The following is a 19,315-nucleotide window of genomic DNA, read 5'->3' on the forward strand; positions in this document are numbered from 1 at the left end:
TAAAAAACCTGTAAGCCAATGAGATTCGAGTTTTCCGGTGGAAAGAGCGCGGACGGGCTTTTCAAAGTTGCTCTTGCGAGAATAGCAAAGCAACCGGCTTCGCTTTCAAGCCAAAAAAGCCTGCCCGCCAGATTCTAAGTCCTGAGTTTTGCGTCCAAGTTTTCAAAATCGAACGTAGCGGACGTGGCTGGGATTTCATGCCGATTTGAGTTCCAGAGGATCGGTGGTATCTCGCGGTCAAGAAAGTCCAAGTTCTCAGAAGATAAGGGAGCGGTGGCATGTGGAACTTCATGACGATTTGGGAACCAGGAGATTCCGGGCTAAGTCCCGGTCAGGGTAAAACTCTTTCTTAGAGTTCGCTGCACCTAGGAAAGTCTAGTTTTCGACCCCAGACCCACAGTAAGTGTGTCTTTTTGTCTGTATTTTGTGTTCCATTGTGTGTAAGCGATTTTGTGCGAATAAATTTCAATTTATTTCATTACCTTGTTTTGCTCAGTGAATGATCCCGGTTAAAAAGGTGTAAATTGCCTGGTCTCCCGTGACAGGAATGCGATAATTACACTCCCTAGCTCGGTAAATTATAATGAACGTATTTATTTGTAAAGGTTTCATGGTGGCAGTCAGTAATTAATAGTAGATTATTGGAATTGTTCTTTATCTTTCTCAGTTTAATTAGAATGATGCTAAATATATTATGTTGCAGTGTATGTCAGGGTGTGCGATTCTTTACAAATGTATGTATGTTAAGGAGCTAAGTTCAGTAATAGCCAAACCATCACATGTAATATTCAAGGACTCCATTTCCCCAGGCTCAGTACCACAATATTGGCATAAAGCAGACGTGGTGCCTATACAGTATTTAAAAAGGGAGTTAAATCAGAACCAGAGAATTACAGACCTGTAAGCCTGACATCAATAGTGGGGAAGCTACAGGTCTGTACAGGATAAACAGGAAAACCTAATGGATAACAAAATTATTCGGAATAGTCAGCATGGATTTATGAAGGATAGATCATGCCAAACCAATTAGTTTCTTTGAGGAGGTAAGTAGGAATTTTGACCAGGGTAATGCAGTTGATGTGGTCTACTTAGATTTGATAAAGGCTTTTGTTAGAATGTCACACAAGAGGTTAGTGTACAAAATAAAGGAAATTGGTAAACATATTTGCACCTGGATTAAAAACTGGTTGGATGATTAGATAACAGAGAGTTGTCATAAATGGAACCTTTTCAGGTTTGACTAAAGTTGTGAGTGGTGTACCTCGAGGATCGATACTGGGACCCCTGTTTTTTTAACTTATTTATTAATGACCTTGAGGTTCGCATAGAGAGCAAAGTCTCCATCTTTGCTGATGACACTAAATTGTGTAAGGTAGTAAAAATCAATCAAAGCAGGATGTAATTTCTCTCCAGAAGAACTTGGTTATACTGGAAACTTGGGCAGGTAATTGGCAAATGAGGTTTATTACAGATACATCTAAGGTTATGCATTTGGAAAACCAGAATAAACAGGCAACTTACAAATTAAATGGGGACAAATTAGGTGAATCCTTTATGGAGAAGGATTTAGGAGTGCTTGTAGACAGCAGGCTTAGAAATAGTGCCCAATGTCATGCAGTAGCTGCAAAGGCAAATACAGTAAGATTTTTATGTTGCATCAAACGGGGAATGGATGGAAGGGTAGTAAGCATAATTATGCCCCTCTATAAAGCATTAGTAAGACCAAACCTTGAATATGGAGTCCACTCCATGAAAAAGACATTCTGGAACTAGAAAAAGTGCAGAGCAGAGCCACTACATTAATAAAGGGGATGGAAAATCTAATTTATGATGAGAGGCTAGTTAATTTAGATTTGTTTAAATTAGAAATGAGGCACCTAAGAGTGGATATGATAACTATATACAAATATATTCTGGGGACAATACAAGGAGCTTACAAAAGAACTGTTCATCCCAAGGGCAGTACAAACGACACAGGGTCATCCCTTAAGGTTGGAGGAAAGGAGATTTCAGCAACATCAAAGGAAAGGGCTTTTCAGTAAGTGCAGTTAAAATGTGGAATTAATTACCAATGGAGACTGCGAAGGCAGATACAATAGATTTGTTCAAAAAAAATGTTGGACATCTTTTTATAAACGAAAGGTATACAGGGATATACCAAATAAGTAAACATGGGAAGAATGTTGATTCAGGAAGAAATCTGATTATTTGCCATTATTTGGAGTCAGAAAGTAATTACATTTTCCCCTTATGAGATATCATTAAATGATGTTTCATTTGGGTATTTTGTTTGCTTTTCTCTGGATCAAAATACTGTAAATACAAATATAGGATAAGTATCTGTTTTTGAACTTGATGGACATATGTCTTTTTTCAAACTCATTTACTATGTAACTATGCCATATGACATTTAGAAATTAACAGAGCAATGTACAGTATGCATATATGAATACTCATATGATTTTGTTACAATATGCTTTAAAACATTTATATACATTGTGTAGATTTCTATTAATGTCTTCTCTTTCCACAAGGGGCAACTCCAAATACCACTACTATGGGATTCGTGTCAAGCCAGACTCCCCTCTTAATCGGTTACAAGAGGACATGCAATACATGGCTATGAGACAACAACCCATGCAGCAGAAACAAAGGTATATGAAGAAGCTACAGTATATTCACACGTGACCTGCAGACTCTGAGACGTGATTCTGTCATCTGTGACTTGACAATACAGTGCAACCCATTTAGACACTTTAAAGTGAGTGCTATGTGGATAGTACCATAGACATGGTTTTGTCGTGTAAAATATGCACCCAGATCATTGTATTCTGAGCACTACAGTGACACAGCTTGTGGTCAGTTGTAATACTACTGTACCTCTTCAAGCTGTTTTATTAGAGTCTAAGAAGCTAGCACTACTGCTTTCATAGCTGGGAAATACATACAATTGTTTTAGTATACTTTGTCTAAGTAGTAGAAGTAGGTGAGATTCAGGAGAGAGAACATAAGATTGCCTCTCAAATGTTTTGTCTTGTTTAAATGAATAATTGTGATCTTTGCATTCACGATTTTGTTTTCATAGAATGCTTGTTTGCTATTGAGTTATTCCAAACACCGTGTAGATTAGCTTAGTATAGGGATTCCAAATCTTTGTGTACAATGTGTCCGGGAGGCTCTGAATTTATGATGGTCAAGACTAATACAGTGAAAAGGCTTGGTAACTCCCAGTCTACGCAAAGACTTCTCCCATCCCTGTAATTATAAAACCCTCTCCCACAAATACAGTCACAGTCTACCCCCTGAACACACACTTGTGAACTCCCCCTCACATGCTCCCAGGAGGTAATGTAAGTATTTTTGTTACTAGTTAAAACTATTAATAATAGTAGATACAGAATGTATTGCTTTCTGTCGCCTTCTCAGTGTTGTGCTTATAGCAGATGTGTATTTGTCATCCATGCAAGATTTTTATTACCTCTGCATAGAGAAATTCAAAATGTCAAAAATCCACAGTTCCTTCTGACCTGTACTTTTTGGTATAACCATTTTTGCTTGTATTATCCATTATGGGGAAAAGGATACACTTTTTTTTTATATCCATGTCTATTTCCATATATACATATATCATATTTACTAAGTAATGCTATGCCATAATACATGTTCCGGTGTTAGCAGACACCTTGAATCTCATTCAGTTGAGTGAGCTGTAGGGTGTCTTTCAGTATCAGAAGGGACCTTATGTGCTTAGTAAATATTGGCCTATGTTTTATAAAGACACTTGCTTTATTTTCAGATCTCAGGTTTCACAATTAACACAAATCCACAGTTTGGATCCTTAGCTCTATTCATGTAGCCAGGAAACAGGGCATAGCTATAGCCCGGGGGCCCGCTCTCCCCCCACACCTGTCGCCGGCCCATTGCTCTCTTCATGCTGGTGGGTGAGATGGTATGTGGCGGCAGTCCCCCAGCGTTAAACAGAGGATAAGCTGGCAGAGGAATCAGCAGCTGTTACACAGGCAGAGCAGGACGGCTGGAGAGGAGCGTGCTTTAGCAGCAGACACCGGAAGTAAGAAAGACTTCCGGGTCAAACCACTAGAGAGCGCTCCTCCCCTGCTGTCCTGCTCTGCCTTACAGCTGCTGATTCCTCTGCCGGCTTATCCTCTGTGTAACGCCGGACCACCCACACGGCATGCGAGAGGGGAGGGAGAGGTGAGGATGATGGTGGAGGAGGGAGAGGTGATGATGGTGCGGGAGGAGACAGAGGTGATGATGATGGTGGGTTGGAGGGAGAGGTGGTGATGATGGTGGGTTGGAGGGAGATGATGGTGGGGGGAGGGAGAAGTGATGATGGTGGGGGGAAGAGAGAGGTGATGGTGGGGGGGAGAGAGGTGATGGAGGGGGGAGAGGTGATGGAGGGGGGGAGAGAGGTGATGATGATCTGGGGGAGAGAGAGAGGTTATGATGGTCTGGGGGAGAGAGAGGTGATTATGGGGGGAGAGAGAGTTGATGGTGGGGGGGGAGAGGCAATGATGGCAGGGGTAGAGAGAGGTGATGATGGTGGGGAGGGGAGAGAGGTGATGATGGTGTGGGGGGAGAGAGGTGATGAAGATGGTGGGTGGGAAAGAGATGATGGTGGGGGGGAGAGAGAGGTGATGGTGTGAGGGAGAGAGAAGTGATGATGGGAGAGAGAGAGAAGTGATGGTGGGAGAAAGAGAGAAGTGATGGTGGGGGAGAGAGGTGAAGGTGGAAGGGGAGAGAGTTTATGATTGTTGGGGGGAGAGAGAGGTGATGGGGCGGAGAGAGGTGATGGGGGGGAGGTGAGGGGGAGGGGCAGGGGGAAAGAGGTGATGATGGTGGAGGGGAATGAGGTGATGGTGGAGTGAAAGAAGTGATGATGGTGGGGAGGGGTGGTAATGGTGTGGGGGAAAGAGAGGTGATGATGGTGGGGGAGAGACGAGGAAGGGGAGAGATGAGGAGAGGGAGAGGTGATGATGGTGGGGAGGGCTTGAGATGATGATGATGATGATAAGGAGGGATGGAGAGGATGGAGAGGATGATAAGCGAGGATCAGGGAGAGGATGGGGGGAGGGAGAAAAAAATTGCAGTCAGTATTAAAATTATTGGGCCCTAAAATTCTTTCTTGCCCAGGGGCCCGCCCATGTCTAGCTACACCACTGCCAGGAAATCAAAGAAAATGTAAAGGGGTTCTGTTAACTTCTCACCCAACCCTTTGTATAGACATGGGGTGGCCAACTCAGGCCCTTAAGGGCCACCAACAGGTCAGATTTTCAGGATATCCCTGCTTCAGTACAGGTGGCTCAATCATATGACTGATAATGACTGATTGCGGGATATCCTGAATTGTTGGTGGCCCTTGAGGACTGGAGTTGGCCACCGCTGCCATAGGCTATATATGTACATGCAATGCATTCTGACATCTTTAAACAGGCTGCAAAGGGAGCCACAGAAGCAGTATCTCACTGAAAAGAACAACCCTTTTAAAGGGGTTAATCTGGTTTCAATCCCAGTGTCAACTCATTGGGGGAGATTCGATAAGCTCCTATAAAGTGCTCAATCTCCCGTTTACTGCCATTCAAGTAAGTTGGGATGCCTTTACCTTATTATTATTTCTGAACAAGTTATATCATTTGAGAAAGCTGAAAATAGGTACATTTTCTGAAAATTAATTCTGGAAAACATCAATAGAATTATTGACATCACAGCTCAAACAATTGGTTTTGCAACTCATTGTGAATACAGTACTTTGCCTGAGTTATGGTGATGATTACAGAAAGGAGAGGTGTACTTTCCATGGTTTTGAGGGAGCCCCTGACCTGATTTCTCACACCCCCCCCCCTAAACTTCATGGAGGCACCAGGAGTGGGGGATGGACCCAAATCCGAGGTAGTAAAGTGAATTGGTTTGTTTTATGTCCCCGATTTGGATTTTAGATTCCAACATGTGGTCTGGCTTCATCTGCACCATGAGTATCTCAGAAATTGCAGGTTTAGGGAAACCGAACGCCCCAGGTTTGTGGGGTTTTGGAATTTGAACCCTCGACTGTGTACATCCTTAGCAGTTTCCTCTTCTTTCTTTTTTTTTTTTTTGCTGGCCCAGCTGCAGAAATCTCATTTTCTACCCATTGTCAGAGTGTTCATTATTTGCCTCCTACTTAGATGACCGCATACTCTCTCCCAAAAGATGTCCTACTCTCTCCCCCCCACCATCATGTGTTTTGTAGGACTTCTCTAGTAACACCTTCTTCTGTCACGAAACTCCCTCCCTTGGTGAATCAAACCGTTAAGAACTGTTTGATACATGCGTAGAGTTAATTGATGTTTAATACCTACTTACAATAAAATGAGACCTGCAAAGTATATTAATGCATAGTGCGAGAGAGAGAGTCATATTTTACTAGATTACCAAATGACTTGTATACCTCGCCAAACTCTCCTATATAGCATACGTGGAGATACCTGCGCACAAACCTGAACACACCTGAGATAGCTGGGAAATATACTAATTACATGCCAAAATAAATCAGCTATTTTAGTTCATATTGTTTTGCAAGGTGTTTTTGTTGAAAGTGTTATTCACTCATTGTGCTTATTCCTAGCTTATAGTGTAAATATAAGACATGAAAGCCTTCTACATGCCTGTCATGCATTATTTTCTAATGGAGTTCACAAGACATGATTTGTACAATTCAGTTGAGACAGACTCTCTGAAACCTATTTTACCTCTGATCTGCAAAGCAATTGTCTGCAATTAAACTACCTTTCCTTCCAAATTCATAACAACCACCTAGTACTAAATATTGTTATTGTAGCTTGTCACACACCAGTTCCTTCATATGCACTAGACGTGTAGAGCAATTTCCCTAGACTCCTGACCTCAAACGTACCTCTGAAAGCCAGGTATTCCGTATATATATTTTTCTTGTGCCTACATAGCATGTGCTCCTTCCCCATCACATTTACAATTGTCTTCATGTGACATCTTGAATGGTTTCAGGATTTCAGCATCTGAATTGAGTATTGACATTTCAGAGCTCTAGGTTCATAGCTGTCAAGGTTTAGGTGTTTAAATGATAGATATTTGGGCGTTCTGGACCTAAGCATCAATAATAATAGTGTTATGTAGTAGTTCTGACTTCAATGCCTGAAACTCCTTTGATGTCCATATGGCTTAGTGCAGGCGTTATCAAGACCCCGAACAGGTCAGGTTTTAAGGATATCCCTGCTTCAGCACAGGTGACTCAATCAGTGGCTCAAATACTGAGCCACTGATTGAGCCACCTGTGCTGACGCAGGGATATCCTGAAAACCTGACCAGTTGGGAGGTCTTGAGGACTGGAGTTGAGAACCATTGGCTTAGTGCAAGGAATGAATGGGACTGTTTTCTATTGTGTGAGACTTGGGGTTCTCTGGAAATGTTGCATCTAACCTTAGGGCAGCACTGCTGGCGACACTTTAAAAATGCAGGGGGGTCTCCAGAGCTGAAATTAAAACTGACCAGCTCCAGAGACCCCCTAATTCAAACCTATTACAAAAAAAGTGTAGCCAGGAGTGCTGCTTTAAATGGAGTCCCAGGTGGATCAAAACAATCACGTGTGGCGATGAATATGTCCAACTCAAGATGAGGTGCAAACTTTTTGTATACCATAATAATGAGAATGAGGCGAATGAAGAACGAGGTAACCCTTCCAGTAGGTATGGGGTGTTTTGTAGGACATCTCCTGATGCAGTACATTTCTTGGTTACATACTGCAAACATACGTGCAACAATACTACATACTGCAAACATGCGTGCAACAATACTACATACCGTAAACATACGTGCAACAATACAGTACTACATACTGCAAACATACGTGCAACGATACTACATACTACAAACATAGGTGCAACAATACTACATACTGCAAACATAGGTGCAACAATACTACATACTGCAAACATAGATGCAACGATACTACATACCACAAACATAAGTGCAACACTACTACGTACTGCAAACATGCGTGCAACAATACTACATACCGCAAACATAGGTGCAACAATACTACATACTGCAAACATAGATGCAACAATACTACATACTGCAAACATAGATGCAACGATACTACATACTACAAACATAGGTGCAACAATACTATATACTGCAAACATACGTGGAATAATTCTACATACTGCAAATATAGGTGCAACAATACTATATACTGCAAACATACTGTAGGTGCAAAAATACTACATACTGCAAACATAGGTAGTACTGTACGTCTTACATTTTTGTTGTTAACGTATTCATTTTAAAACTGATACATTTCTTCATAAAAGCCAATTTGAAGAATTCTTTGATGTAGATTTTTGAAAATACATTATGGGGCTTTTAGGAGGAGATAGTATTAGAAGAATAGAGACATAGAGAAAGAGAGGATGCAAAAATAACGCTTTGGAACAGTTTGGGAGACCATGTTTAATTTAAATTCAAATATAATGTTTTAATATAAATGGTTTAAATATAACTAATAGAATAATACAAACTAATAATACGTAGAAATATGTATTAAAGCAGAAAAACATTCGATCTTATATTTTTTCCAAAGAAATCAGTTCTGTAGTATTAGGTAATAGTGACTTTTTTTTAAATTCAACTCTTAATGCCATTTTTAATTAGTTTTAAAGTATCCTTTGATTTCTAGAACAGGTTTTAGCCACCTCCCAAGCAGTGCAAGATTTTTTCAACACTTTCCTGTTTGTGATAATCTGTTGCCAATATGCCCAGCAGTTTGAGCTGTAAACTGTAACAATAGATAATGTTAACACGATTTAGAATTGACCTAGCCGCACAAGAAAAAAAGAAAGAAGGGAGGGGGAAACACACATAGAGTAGTACAGTATGTCTGTACAATTAGAACGTGTGTGCTAGATAATGCACTTACACATAAATGAGGATATTGGAACATTCATCCAATCGTAGGATCCGGAACACTGGAGAATTATATTCTTGAATGGATCTTTATAACCCCAAAAGGTTTAATCCTGGATCTTTAGGTGCTGGAACTAGAAATATCCCAGTCTTAATGCATTCTCCAAAAGGAAATTAATATTGAATAAAATATTCAATTCTCGCTAACTTTTTGTGGCAGGACGATTTGGAGAGGAAATCTCCATTCTAGAGCGGCGATCAGCCTCGATAAGCTGGTCGGGGCTACTAGAATTGAGTGAGTTTGAGAAGTTGGTGATAAGCAGCGATAAGTGGCATATCGCCGCGCGTGTGGGAGGTTATTTCGACAAAAAAAGTGTCGATTTTTGCTCTTACCGCCATCTTATCGGGGCATACTGAATCGCTGTAGGCTTTTTTGGCGATAAACTGGCGATAAGCTGACGATAAGCTGGCGATAAGTGGCTTATCGCTGCTTATAGCATGAGGCCATAAATGTCAGTTTTCTATACCTACTTGTTTAGGGTTTTTTTTTAATAAATAGTATCCTACCATCACGTTTTTTATTCAATGTTAATTTCCTTTTGGAGAATGAATTAAAACTGGGATATTTCTAGTTCCAGCAGCTAAAGAGCCAGGATTAACCATTTTGGGGTTATAAAGATCCATTCAAGAATATAATTCTCCACAGTGTTCCGGATCCTATGATTGGATGAATGTTCTAATACCGGGGAGCGCAAACTTTTTCCCTGGCCCCCCTACCGGCAGTTCCCCTCTCCGCGCCCCCCCCCCCCCCCTCGGCTCTGGCGTCGGCGTCATGATGCCACTTTGCCATGGCAACGTAACGTCACATGACCTCGCAGCGTCATTTTACAATCTCGCGCCCCACAGTTTGCGCATCGCTGTTCTAATATCCTCATTTATGTGTAAGTGCATTATCTAGCACTCACGTTTTAACTGGACAGACATACTACTGCTGCGGCACAGTTTATTCGAGCATTTGCCCGTTCTGTGCCGCAGCAGTAGCCTGGCGCGCGCCCGAGTGTGACGGGCGCGCGCCGAAGCAGCGGAAGAGCGCCCTCCGATCGGGGCGCTCTCCCTACCGCTGCCGGGTCCGCCGGGTCCCCCGGAACCCCCTGCCGCTGTCCCGCGATCGCGGGACACCAGGGCTCCCTCGGGGAGCCCCTGGACACGCGTGCAGGGGGCGCACGCTCCCGATGACGCGTGACCGCGCGTCTATGATCACTACGGTTAGCACCTCTCTCTAATATTATGTGTATTGTGTATATTATATATATATATGTAGTGCGGGGTGAGATTTGTCTCTATGTGTGTGTGTCTGTGTGTGTGTCTCCCCCCGCTGCCGGAACATGTCCCCCCCCCTCACCGCTGGGGGCACATCTCCCCGGGCTGCTGTGCCCCCCCCCCCCCCTGTTGGTACATCTCCCCCCGCTGCCGGCACATATCCCCCCACCCCGCTTTAAGTATTTCGTTCAATTTCGGGGAACCTCTATCTGGATGACATGTTCGACAGGAGTAAATCACAAAATAGACGTGTAAAGCAGTAGGGGTAATAAATAATAACTAACTCATACTTTTGAATAAACAATGTGTATATATTTTGTAATGATTTTGGTTTAAACATCACCCCCCTGAATCTCACATCACCCCCCCCCCTGCATCTCACATCACCCCCCACGGATCGATGTCTCTCTCTCTCCCCCTCATCTCCCTTTCTCCATCCTTCCCTCTCCTCTCCCCCTCCTCTCTCCTCTCCCCCTTTCTCTCTCCTCTCTCCCCCTCTCTCCTCTCCCCTCTTCTGTCCCCCTTCTCTCTCCTCCCTTCTTTCTCCTCTCCCTCTCTCCACCCTTCTCTCCTATCCCTTCCCCTCCCTCTCCTCCTCCTCTCTCTCACACAATCACATGTCACACACAATCACGTCACACACACACACACACACACACACACACACACAATCACATGTCACACACGTCACACACACACAAACACAATCACATGTCACACACTAGCACATGTCACACACGTCACACACACACAAACAAAATCACGTCACACACCTGTCACATGTCACACACTGTCACATACACACACACTGTCACAAACATACACTGTGTCACACACATGTCACACACTGTCTGATACACACACAGTCACAGTCACACACACACACACACACACACACACACACACACACACACACACACACACACACACACACACACACACACACACACACACACACAGTCACACACACAGTCACACACACAGTCACACACACACTGTCACTCACACACACTGCAACACAGTGACATACACACACATGTCACGTCACACACTGTCACATGTCACACACTGTCACAAACACACACTGTCTGTCACACACGTCACACACTGTCTGATACACACACACACACACACTGTCACACACACACTGTCATACACACACAATCACATGTCACACACTGTCACATATCACACATACACTGTCACACACATACAAACACACTGTCTGTCACACACGTCACACACTGTCTGATACACACACACACTGTCTGATACACACACACACACTGTCTGATACACACACACACACACACACACACACACACACACAGTCACACACACACGGACACACACACACGGACACACACACACGGACACACAGTGACACACACACACAGTCACACACTGTCTCACACACACACACTGTCACACACACACACACACAATCACATGTCACACACGTCACACACACACACAATCACATGTCACACACGTCACACACACACAATAACATGTCACACATGTCACATACATATGTCACACACACTCACATGTCACACACACACACACACACACACACACACACACACACACACACACACACACACACACACACACACACACACACACTGAAACACAGTGTCACACAGTGTCACACAGTGTCACACACTGACACACACAGTGACACACAGAGACACACACACACAAAGAACGTTTACAGAAGCAGCCTCTCCCCCCTCCCATAGCTCACATGCAAAGATTACAGAAGCAGCAGCTCTCCGCCGACACCACGGATCCCCCTCTCCCCCCCTCCACCCCTTGTAGATCACAGGCCAAGATCTCCCATCCCATACCTCAGGCAGCGAGGACTGCAGCGCGCTCCTAGGAGAGGGGAGGGAAGGAGGAGGGGGGAGAGCCAGGCAGCAGTATGTGAGGGCGGCCAGGCGGAACCCCTGGGACTGCAGCGCGCTCCTAGGAGAGGGGAGGGGAGGAGGGGGGAGAGCCAGGCAGCAGTGAGTGTGGGCGGCCAGGCGGAACCCCTGGGACTGCAGCGCGCTCCTAGGAGAGGGGAGGGGAGGAGGGGGGAGAGCCAGGCAGCAGTGAGTGTGGGCGGCCAGGCGGAACCCCTGGGACTGCAGCGCGCTCCTAGGAGAGGGGAGGGAGGGAAGCAGGAGGAGGGGGGAGAGCCAGGCAGCAGTGAGTGGAGGCGGCCAGGCGGAACCCCTGGGGCTGCTCCGCGGAGCCCTGGCTGAGAATCACTGACACACACAGCCCCATAGAAGGCAAGGACACGCCCCTTCCCTTAGTAGCCACACCCCCTGCCCCTTGCTTTTACTGCTGTCCAGCCGATACAAACTTAGAATGCCCATAACTTGGGAGGTGAGTGACATTGGAAGCTCAAAGTAGTTGCGTTGACCTACAAATCCGCCGCAGAATGTACAGTGAAAGATTTGTGGTGCTACGTGGTGCCGTTTGTGAGATTTCAATGCTTCTGACATACAAACGAACGGAAAACAGAATCCAACTTAGAATTATAGTGTATATATATATATATATATATATATATATAGCCATGCATAATAATGGTATACTACTTTCCTCTCTGTTGGCAGTAAGTCCTGATAAGTACGGGTATGAAAGCAGTAGTTATGGAGGTTTTCCCTCACACCCTGGTGAGGTGCCCTGTGTATGGAGGGGCGTGGCTGTATGCTCTGAGTCCCTGGATAGTGACATCAGGGATGCGCCTGCCTCCTGAAGTATATAAGGCACAACACAGTTAGTTAGTGGGTGTTCCAGCAGTTATGTGAAGTAGCTGGTAACTTGTATTTTCCTGCATAAGGGATTGTAGGAACACTTTGTGACCCTAGTTCAGTAACTAGCGGTCCAGGTTGACCAATCAAGCCTGTCTAAGCCACTCTGTGTCCAGGGACCTGGCATAGAGAGGGTCTCCCTAGGAGAAGAGGGAACTCCACTTCAATACGGGAGGGCGTACCTGGCAAAGGGACAGCATGAGGAGATGTGCGGCTAGAGCCGGCAGCTGCATGGAGTACCCGGGCCAATGTGAGATTGGGGGGGGGGGAAACCCGTTACAATTGGATGCGTTGCTGAGATATATATACCTGTCAACAGGACAGGCTTTTGCTAGGCACACGCTAGGAAACAGGGAAAGTGTATGCTGCCACTTTGTGCTGTGTTGGGATGGAACCGCAGGGACAACCTGGGAACCTGAGAGGAGTTAGTGGGTCTGGAGAGGGGCTATAGCTGTCCGAGTCACCTTGAGGTAGCGCTAGGGGTAGGATGCCTAAAGGGATAGCCTGTTAACGTGGTCAGGAATCCTGGAGAGGGTCTGCACTAGGCTGACCAAGAGAGGTAGACGCCCAAGTACTGCATGGAAGCCCCAGAGTACTCTAGCCATTCCAGATCACTTACCGAAGGGAGCACAGACTGGGAAGAAGGAGATACAGTAGACACTGAGAGAGTGAGCCTAGCCTGAGGTAGTGTAAACACGAGTCAGATCTACGTTAGGTACATAAGGTGGTGCACAAGGCATGTTTATTGTACTGATGTGGTAGCTGCCCCGCAGAGCGGAGCTCCATGTACAATAATCCAGTATACAGTGATCGAGAAACAACCGTCAGAATGGAGGATCTGCAAAGAGCAGAAGGTCCAGGATGTCGGACTGAGGAAGAAGAACTAGCTACAGAAGAGACTTTTGTGAGCTTGTTATGGAATGGCGTGAAAGCTGTGGCTGCGCCGTGTTTGTCCTGTCTATGTTCTCGGGAAAGTACCCTCGAGACTAGTGAGGACGACAGCCTTGCGAGATGGGAGGAACGAAATGGACTTTGTTATACACCAATACACAAACAGCCAGACGCTACCTCAAATATGAAGAGAGACAGTACTAACCAAAATGGCGGTTCCCGCGTTCCCGGGCCACCGCGTGGGCCAGCTGCAGAAAGTCTTGCAGCTTTGCAGTTTGCTAATTGTTGGCCAGGATTGGCGGCAACGAGAAAACTCCACCCTGCGGGGGAGTTTGGCGCGAAAGCTGGAGTCGCGCCCTCATGGACTATGACTCACTCTACACCTGTGCTGGGTCAGCCTACAAGTTTACGAGACATCCCCCTAGTTTCAACCAGGGGGAGTGGTTTGCAGTTCCGCTGGATGCCGATGGAGGAAGTAGGAGGAGGGGGTTGCTCAACCAGCCCCTGCCCTTCAGTTGCGAAGAGCCATTGATCGATACAGACCTCTAAACAGAGTGCCTCCGTTGGTGACTATGGCTGAACATTCCGAGAAAGTGGACCAGAGTCCCTTGATCTCCATCCATCCCTATTCGGTTCCAGGAGGCTTCCTGATTATCCGCGTAGAGGGTGTGGAGACAGTGGTCTGTCTCTGCCTGCAGTGCAGACTGCCGGGTGGAGCTGTGGGCAGCGAGGCTCGATGCCCTCACTGTGGACTGCAGTATATGTGGCCCATGACAACGTTTGTGCCAGTACAAGCCGTGGGAGTGAAAGATTCTACCCCGATGTCGGCAGCGGAGCTTCCGGGTGCACTATGGAGGGAGAGTGCAGGTCCCGCGGAGCCGGAATCAGGCCGGGTTCTCAAGGCAGAGAAAAGCAGCCATCGGAGAGGTGACCGGAAAGGAGCCCATCGGCGGTCCCCTACTGGAATGCCCCGCCCGAACTGTAAGTTGGAGTCCTCGGACGAGGAGTGTGCCCGACTAGCTGATACCCAGGACTTGTTAACCGAGTACCATACCAGTGATACGCCTTGGCGAGATGCTATCCCGCGTGGTGTGGAGACACGGAGTCGAGTGTCTCCAGTACCGCGACAACCCAATCGCCGGAGTCCCACTGCCATGGTGACTAGCGGGTCGGAAGTTGGTCGATCCACCCCGACGCTGCGAAGCAGTAGGCCAGCCCAGTGCTTGTTGCAGACCCAGGGGGTGGAAGTCAAAGAAGAGCGGATCCAGGGCCAGGCTGGACCGCGTAGCAGACGGGCGTTGCCGGATGTCCTCGTGGAAGAAGAGGTCTCGATTGGGGACCCAACCCAAGATGGCGTCGCAGCACGTGCGTGTCCAGAGGCAGTTCCGGACGATCAGAGCGGCATCGAGTGGGAGATGATCGCGCCTCTGCGGTCGAGCAGTGGAAGTCGATCTCCTACGGACAGACGGAATGGGCGCTCGATCCGGAGAGAGAGGAGCCCAGCTGCCAAAGAAAAGAACAGACTTTGTGGCGGAAGCGAGTCAGGTATTGCGGAGGAGCAGGTCGTAACCCTGCCGATACCTACTGTCCGGCCCCGTCCCCCAACCCCGTCCACTCCCAGAGCTAGTCCCAAGGCCCTAGTTAAATCCCCTGTCCCTGTCACGTGTTCATTCGGGTCTACGTCTAGCCTGGGGATGTCAGGGGATTCCCGGGGTCCTACCGAGGATCGGACTGAAAGCCTGGACTGGGGAACTTCGGATAATGGATCGGAGGGTGGAGGGAGGATTTCTTGACAAGGGTCGGTACCCAGTGATGGTACTAGTGTAGTGAGTACTACGGGTAGACACGGATCACAGCCTCGGGGAAAGGTTACGCCATCTGAAGGTACTTCAGGGGTATCATCGGGCGGGCCTGAAGAGGAAGAGCCACTAGAATCCAACTCAGAGGAGGTACGGGAAACTAGATGGTGGGCACCACTATATGAGGGGTATGTCGCCTGGATAGACCGCACCTGTTTCATTTTAGAAAGGGATGGGATAGTGGACCATTGGTGGGCTCCTGGGGAGTTCAGTGATGAGGCATACCTCAGAGAGTTGAGAGTGAGGTGGAACCGAATTAAAGGGGGTTTTATTAAACCCAAGGGTTCCGAAGGGTTGGAGGATCCGGTGGAGTCCGACGAGCCCCTGTCATGGGTGTTACCGGGAAGGGCTGGGCAAACTAAATTGACCCGGGCCTGCCGAGCTGAACGAGCCATTATGGCGAAGTATAAGCGGTCTCATGGGCTTGAGTACCCTTATGTTCCCGAACCTCTGATGCGCGAAATAGAGGATAATCGAGAGAGGTGGCTCCGTAATGACATTGAATACTACATTGTCAATAAGGGAGGGGCTATTAAGGGAGTTCAGGCTGAGCAGAGGGTTTCCCAACTAATGAGGGTTTGGAAAATCGGGCGCAGCATTTACATGCACAAAGCGGTGTACTGTAATGAGCGAGGTCTGCCTCGAGAGTATAGCGTGACAGTCACCGATGCTGCGGGACGGGAGGTGAAGAAACCAGACCCTCGACACTATTATTAGGTCCCGAAGAAGAGTGGTCTGATATTTTCTTTAACGCCCCTGCTGGTCAGTGAGCGTGATGTTCTGACATTATTATGAAAATATGGTAATGTTTGACGCTTAATTTGTGTGTTCTTTTACAGTGTTTCCTAGCGTAAGGTACACCAAATTTAGGCCCCAGCCGGGACGGTGGGGATTCACCAGGGGGAGTATATAGCCATGCATAATAATGGTATACTACTTTCCTCTCTGTTGGCAGTAAGTCCTGATAAGTATGGGTATGCCAGCAGTAGTTATGGAGGTTTTCCCTCACACCCTGGTGAGGTGCCCTGTGTATGGAGGGGAGTGGCTGTATGCTCTGAGTCCCTGGATAGTGACATCAGGGATACGCTTGCCTCCTGAAGTATATAAGGCACAACACAGTTAGTTAGTGGGTGTTCCAGCAGTTATGTGAAGTAGCTGGTAACTTGTATTTTCCTGCATAAGGGATTGTAGGAACACTTTGTGACCCTAGTGCAGTAACTAGCGGTCCAGGTTGACCAATCAAGCCTGTCTAAGCCACTCTGTGTCCAGGGACCTGGCATTGAGAGGGTCTCCCTAGGAGAAGAGGGAACCCCACTTCAATACGGGAGGGCGTACCTGGCAAAGGGACAGCACGAGGAGATGTGCGGCTAGAGCCGGCAGCTGCATGGGGCAGTCTGCTACATCCCAATCTACAATAAAGATGACCTTGTTAACGAAACCCCCACTATGTGAGTGTGAGATTACTCAGCAGTGGCAGTCACCACCGAGAAGGAGTTCCTCACCAGGACCATCTCCCTGCGGAAGCACAGATCCTGATGAGGTGGAGGCGCTGCACATGATGTAAGTTGAACTCGCACCCACTACCTCAGCTACCTGTCCTGATGACATCCCCTAATACCATCAAGCGGGAGACTCAGGAGTCCTGTTGCCTACAGGTGCACCACCAAACACGAACACGTAATGGGGGGTTGGTTGTTAGAGTACCCGGGCCAATGTGAGATTGGGGGGGGGGGGGGGAAACCCGTTACATATATATACAGGCATACCCCGCATTAACGTACGCAATGGGACTGGAGCATGTATGTAAAGCGAAAATGTACTTAAAGTGAAGCACTACCTTTTCCCCACTTATCGATGCATGTACTGTACTGCAATCGTCATATACGTGCATAACTGATGTAAATAACGCATTTGTAACAGGCGCTATAGTCTCCCCGCTTGTGCACAGCTTCGGTACAGGTAGGGAGCCAGTATTGCTGTTCAGGACGTGCTGACAGGCGCATGCGTGAGCTGCCGTTTGCCTATTGGGCGACATGTACTTACTCGCGAGTGTACTTAAAGTGAGTGTCCTTAAAGCTGTGTATGCCTGTATATATAAATATATATTTATTTATTTACATTTACACTGTTGGTTATTGTAAATTGTTGCACTGTTTGCTTCTTCAAATAGATAATGTTAGTTTAGTAATATAAGGATACATTTGTAGTTGCTGAGTTACACTGACTGAAGGATTGATTGGAACCGACAGGTGTCCATTATGTTAGGCACACAATAAGGATTTTTACAGATTTATAACATGAGCACCAAACGATTGCCAGCTTAGGAATGGAGAATTATATATTGTCACATGCTTTACATATTAAAATATATATAAAAAAAGGGGGGGGGGGGGTAATGAAGTATTGCTGCTTTAAGTAGTTATACACTAATTAATTTGTAATCTTTACAGATATTGAGCATTGAATCTATAGTATTAAAGCTTCAACGTTTTCCAATGTTAAACTATTGTATGAATTTCATGAAATATGAGATCTGTAATGCAAATATATAAACGTTTTTCTTTTGTATTGGTCCTAAATACGCACAAACAAAACCAATTGCATTAAGATGTCTCCAAAATATTATTTTGCAAGCTAAGTGGAACTGCCCTTTTTAGCACCTTGAATGCCAGAGGGTCATGCAACGCATTGTTTAAATCATCGGTGCACAAACTTCGGGGCGTGAGATTGTCTGCGGGGGGCGCGGGGTTTACAGAGGCCCCGCGCGCTTCTCGAAGGCACTTAAATTAAGTGCCGGGGAAGCGGCGAAGGCCTCTGTAAACTGCACTTACCTTGGCTCTGGCGGCTCCTTAGACGCATCACCATGGCAACGTGACGTCATGCCGCCGACGCCGGAGCCAAGGTAAGAGGGGGGCAGGGGAAAAAAGTTTGCGCTCCCCTGGTTTAAATGACCAACATGATTGTTCTTATAACGAATAGTTTTAAATCCCATAAGCCTCTTTTTGGAGCCGTATGAAGTCTTCACAGCACACACAATGTATCGGTGAAGAATTCTCTTTCTACCGTATGAGTCATTTATTTTGTATTGGCAAAGAGCGATTAGACACTTCACAGTAAGACAGATGTGAAGTATTTTGTGAGGAAAAAAAAAAAGTAATAACGCAACATTTGTTTTGCTAATCTATTTTTCACTTGTTTTTGGTTGTGAAGTTATACCTGGTTATTATTTTAGCGCTATCTATTTATTATCAGCTGTTCCATGACAGCCTCTGTTGCCATCCGGGAATAGCGGTGGTCATTTTGACCTCCCAGGGAGATGAGAATGAAACTGAAGAACTTAAAAGGGTGGGATTGCCAAGAAACAGCAGCATCAGAAGGATTTAACAATGGTAAACAGAAATGAGACACATTTTTTTTTATTGTGAGCAGGGAGGATTGTTGCTCTAAGATGACGGCACTGTGGACTTTATCACAGCTGCATTTCATTTGTGATCTCATCAC

At 46.1% G+C, this 19,315-nt stretch overlaps 1 protein-coding gene across 8 annotated transcripts in view; it reads left to right on the top strand.

The window, feature by feature from the left end:
• RFX3 (regulatory factor X3) overlaps nt 1-19,315 on the top strand; it is a 351,522-nt gene that overhangs the window by 272,148 nt on the left and 60,059 nt on the right. For all 8 annotated transcript variants that reach the window (XM_075597033.1, XM_075597041.1, XM_075597089.1 and 5 more), the window contains one exon: nt 2,535-2,654. In XM_075597033.1, coding sequence (XP_075453148.1) covers nt 2,535-2,654 — 120 coding nt within the window. The remainder of the gene's footprint in view (nt 1-2,534; nt 2,655-19,315) is intronic.

This window comes from Ascaphus truei, chromosome 1 (genome assembly GCF_040206685.1).
Source record: "Ascaphus truei isolate aAscTru1 chromosome 1, aAscTru1.hap1, whole genome shotgun sequence".
NCBI classification, from domain to species: domain Eukaryota; kingdom Metazoa; phylum Chordata; class Amphibia; order Anura; family Ascaphidae; genus Ascaphus; species Ascaphus truei.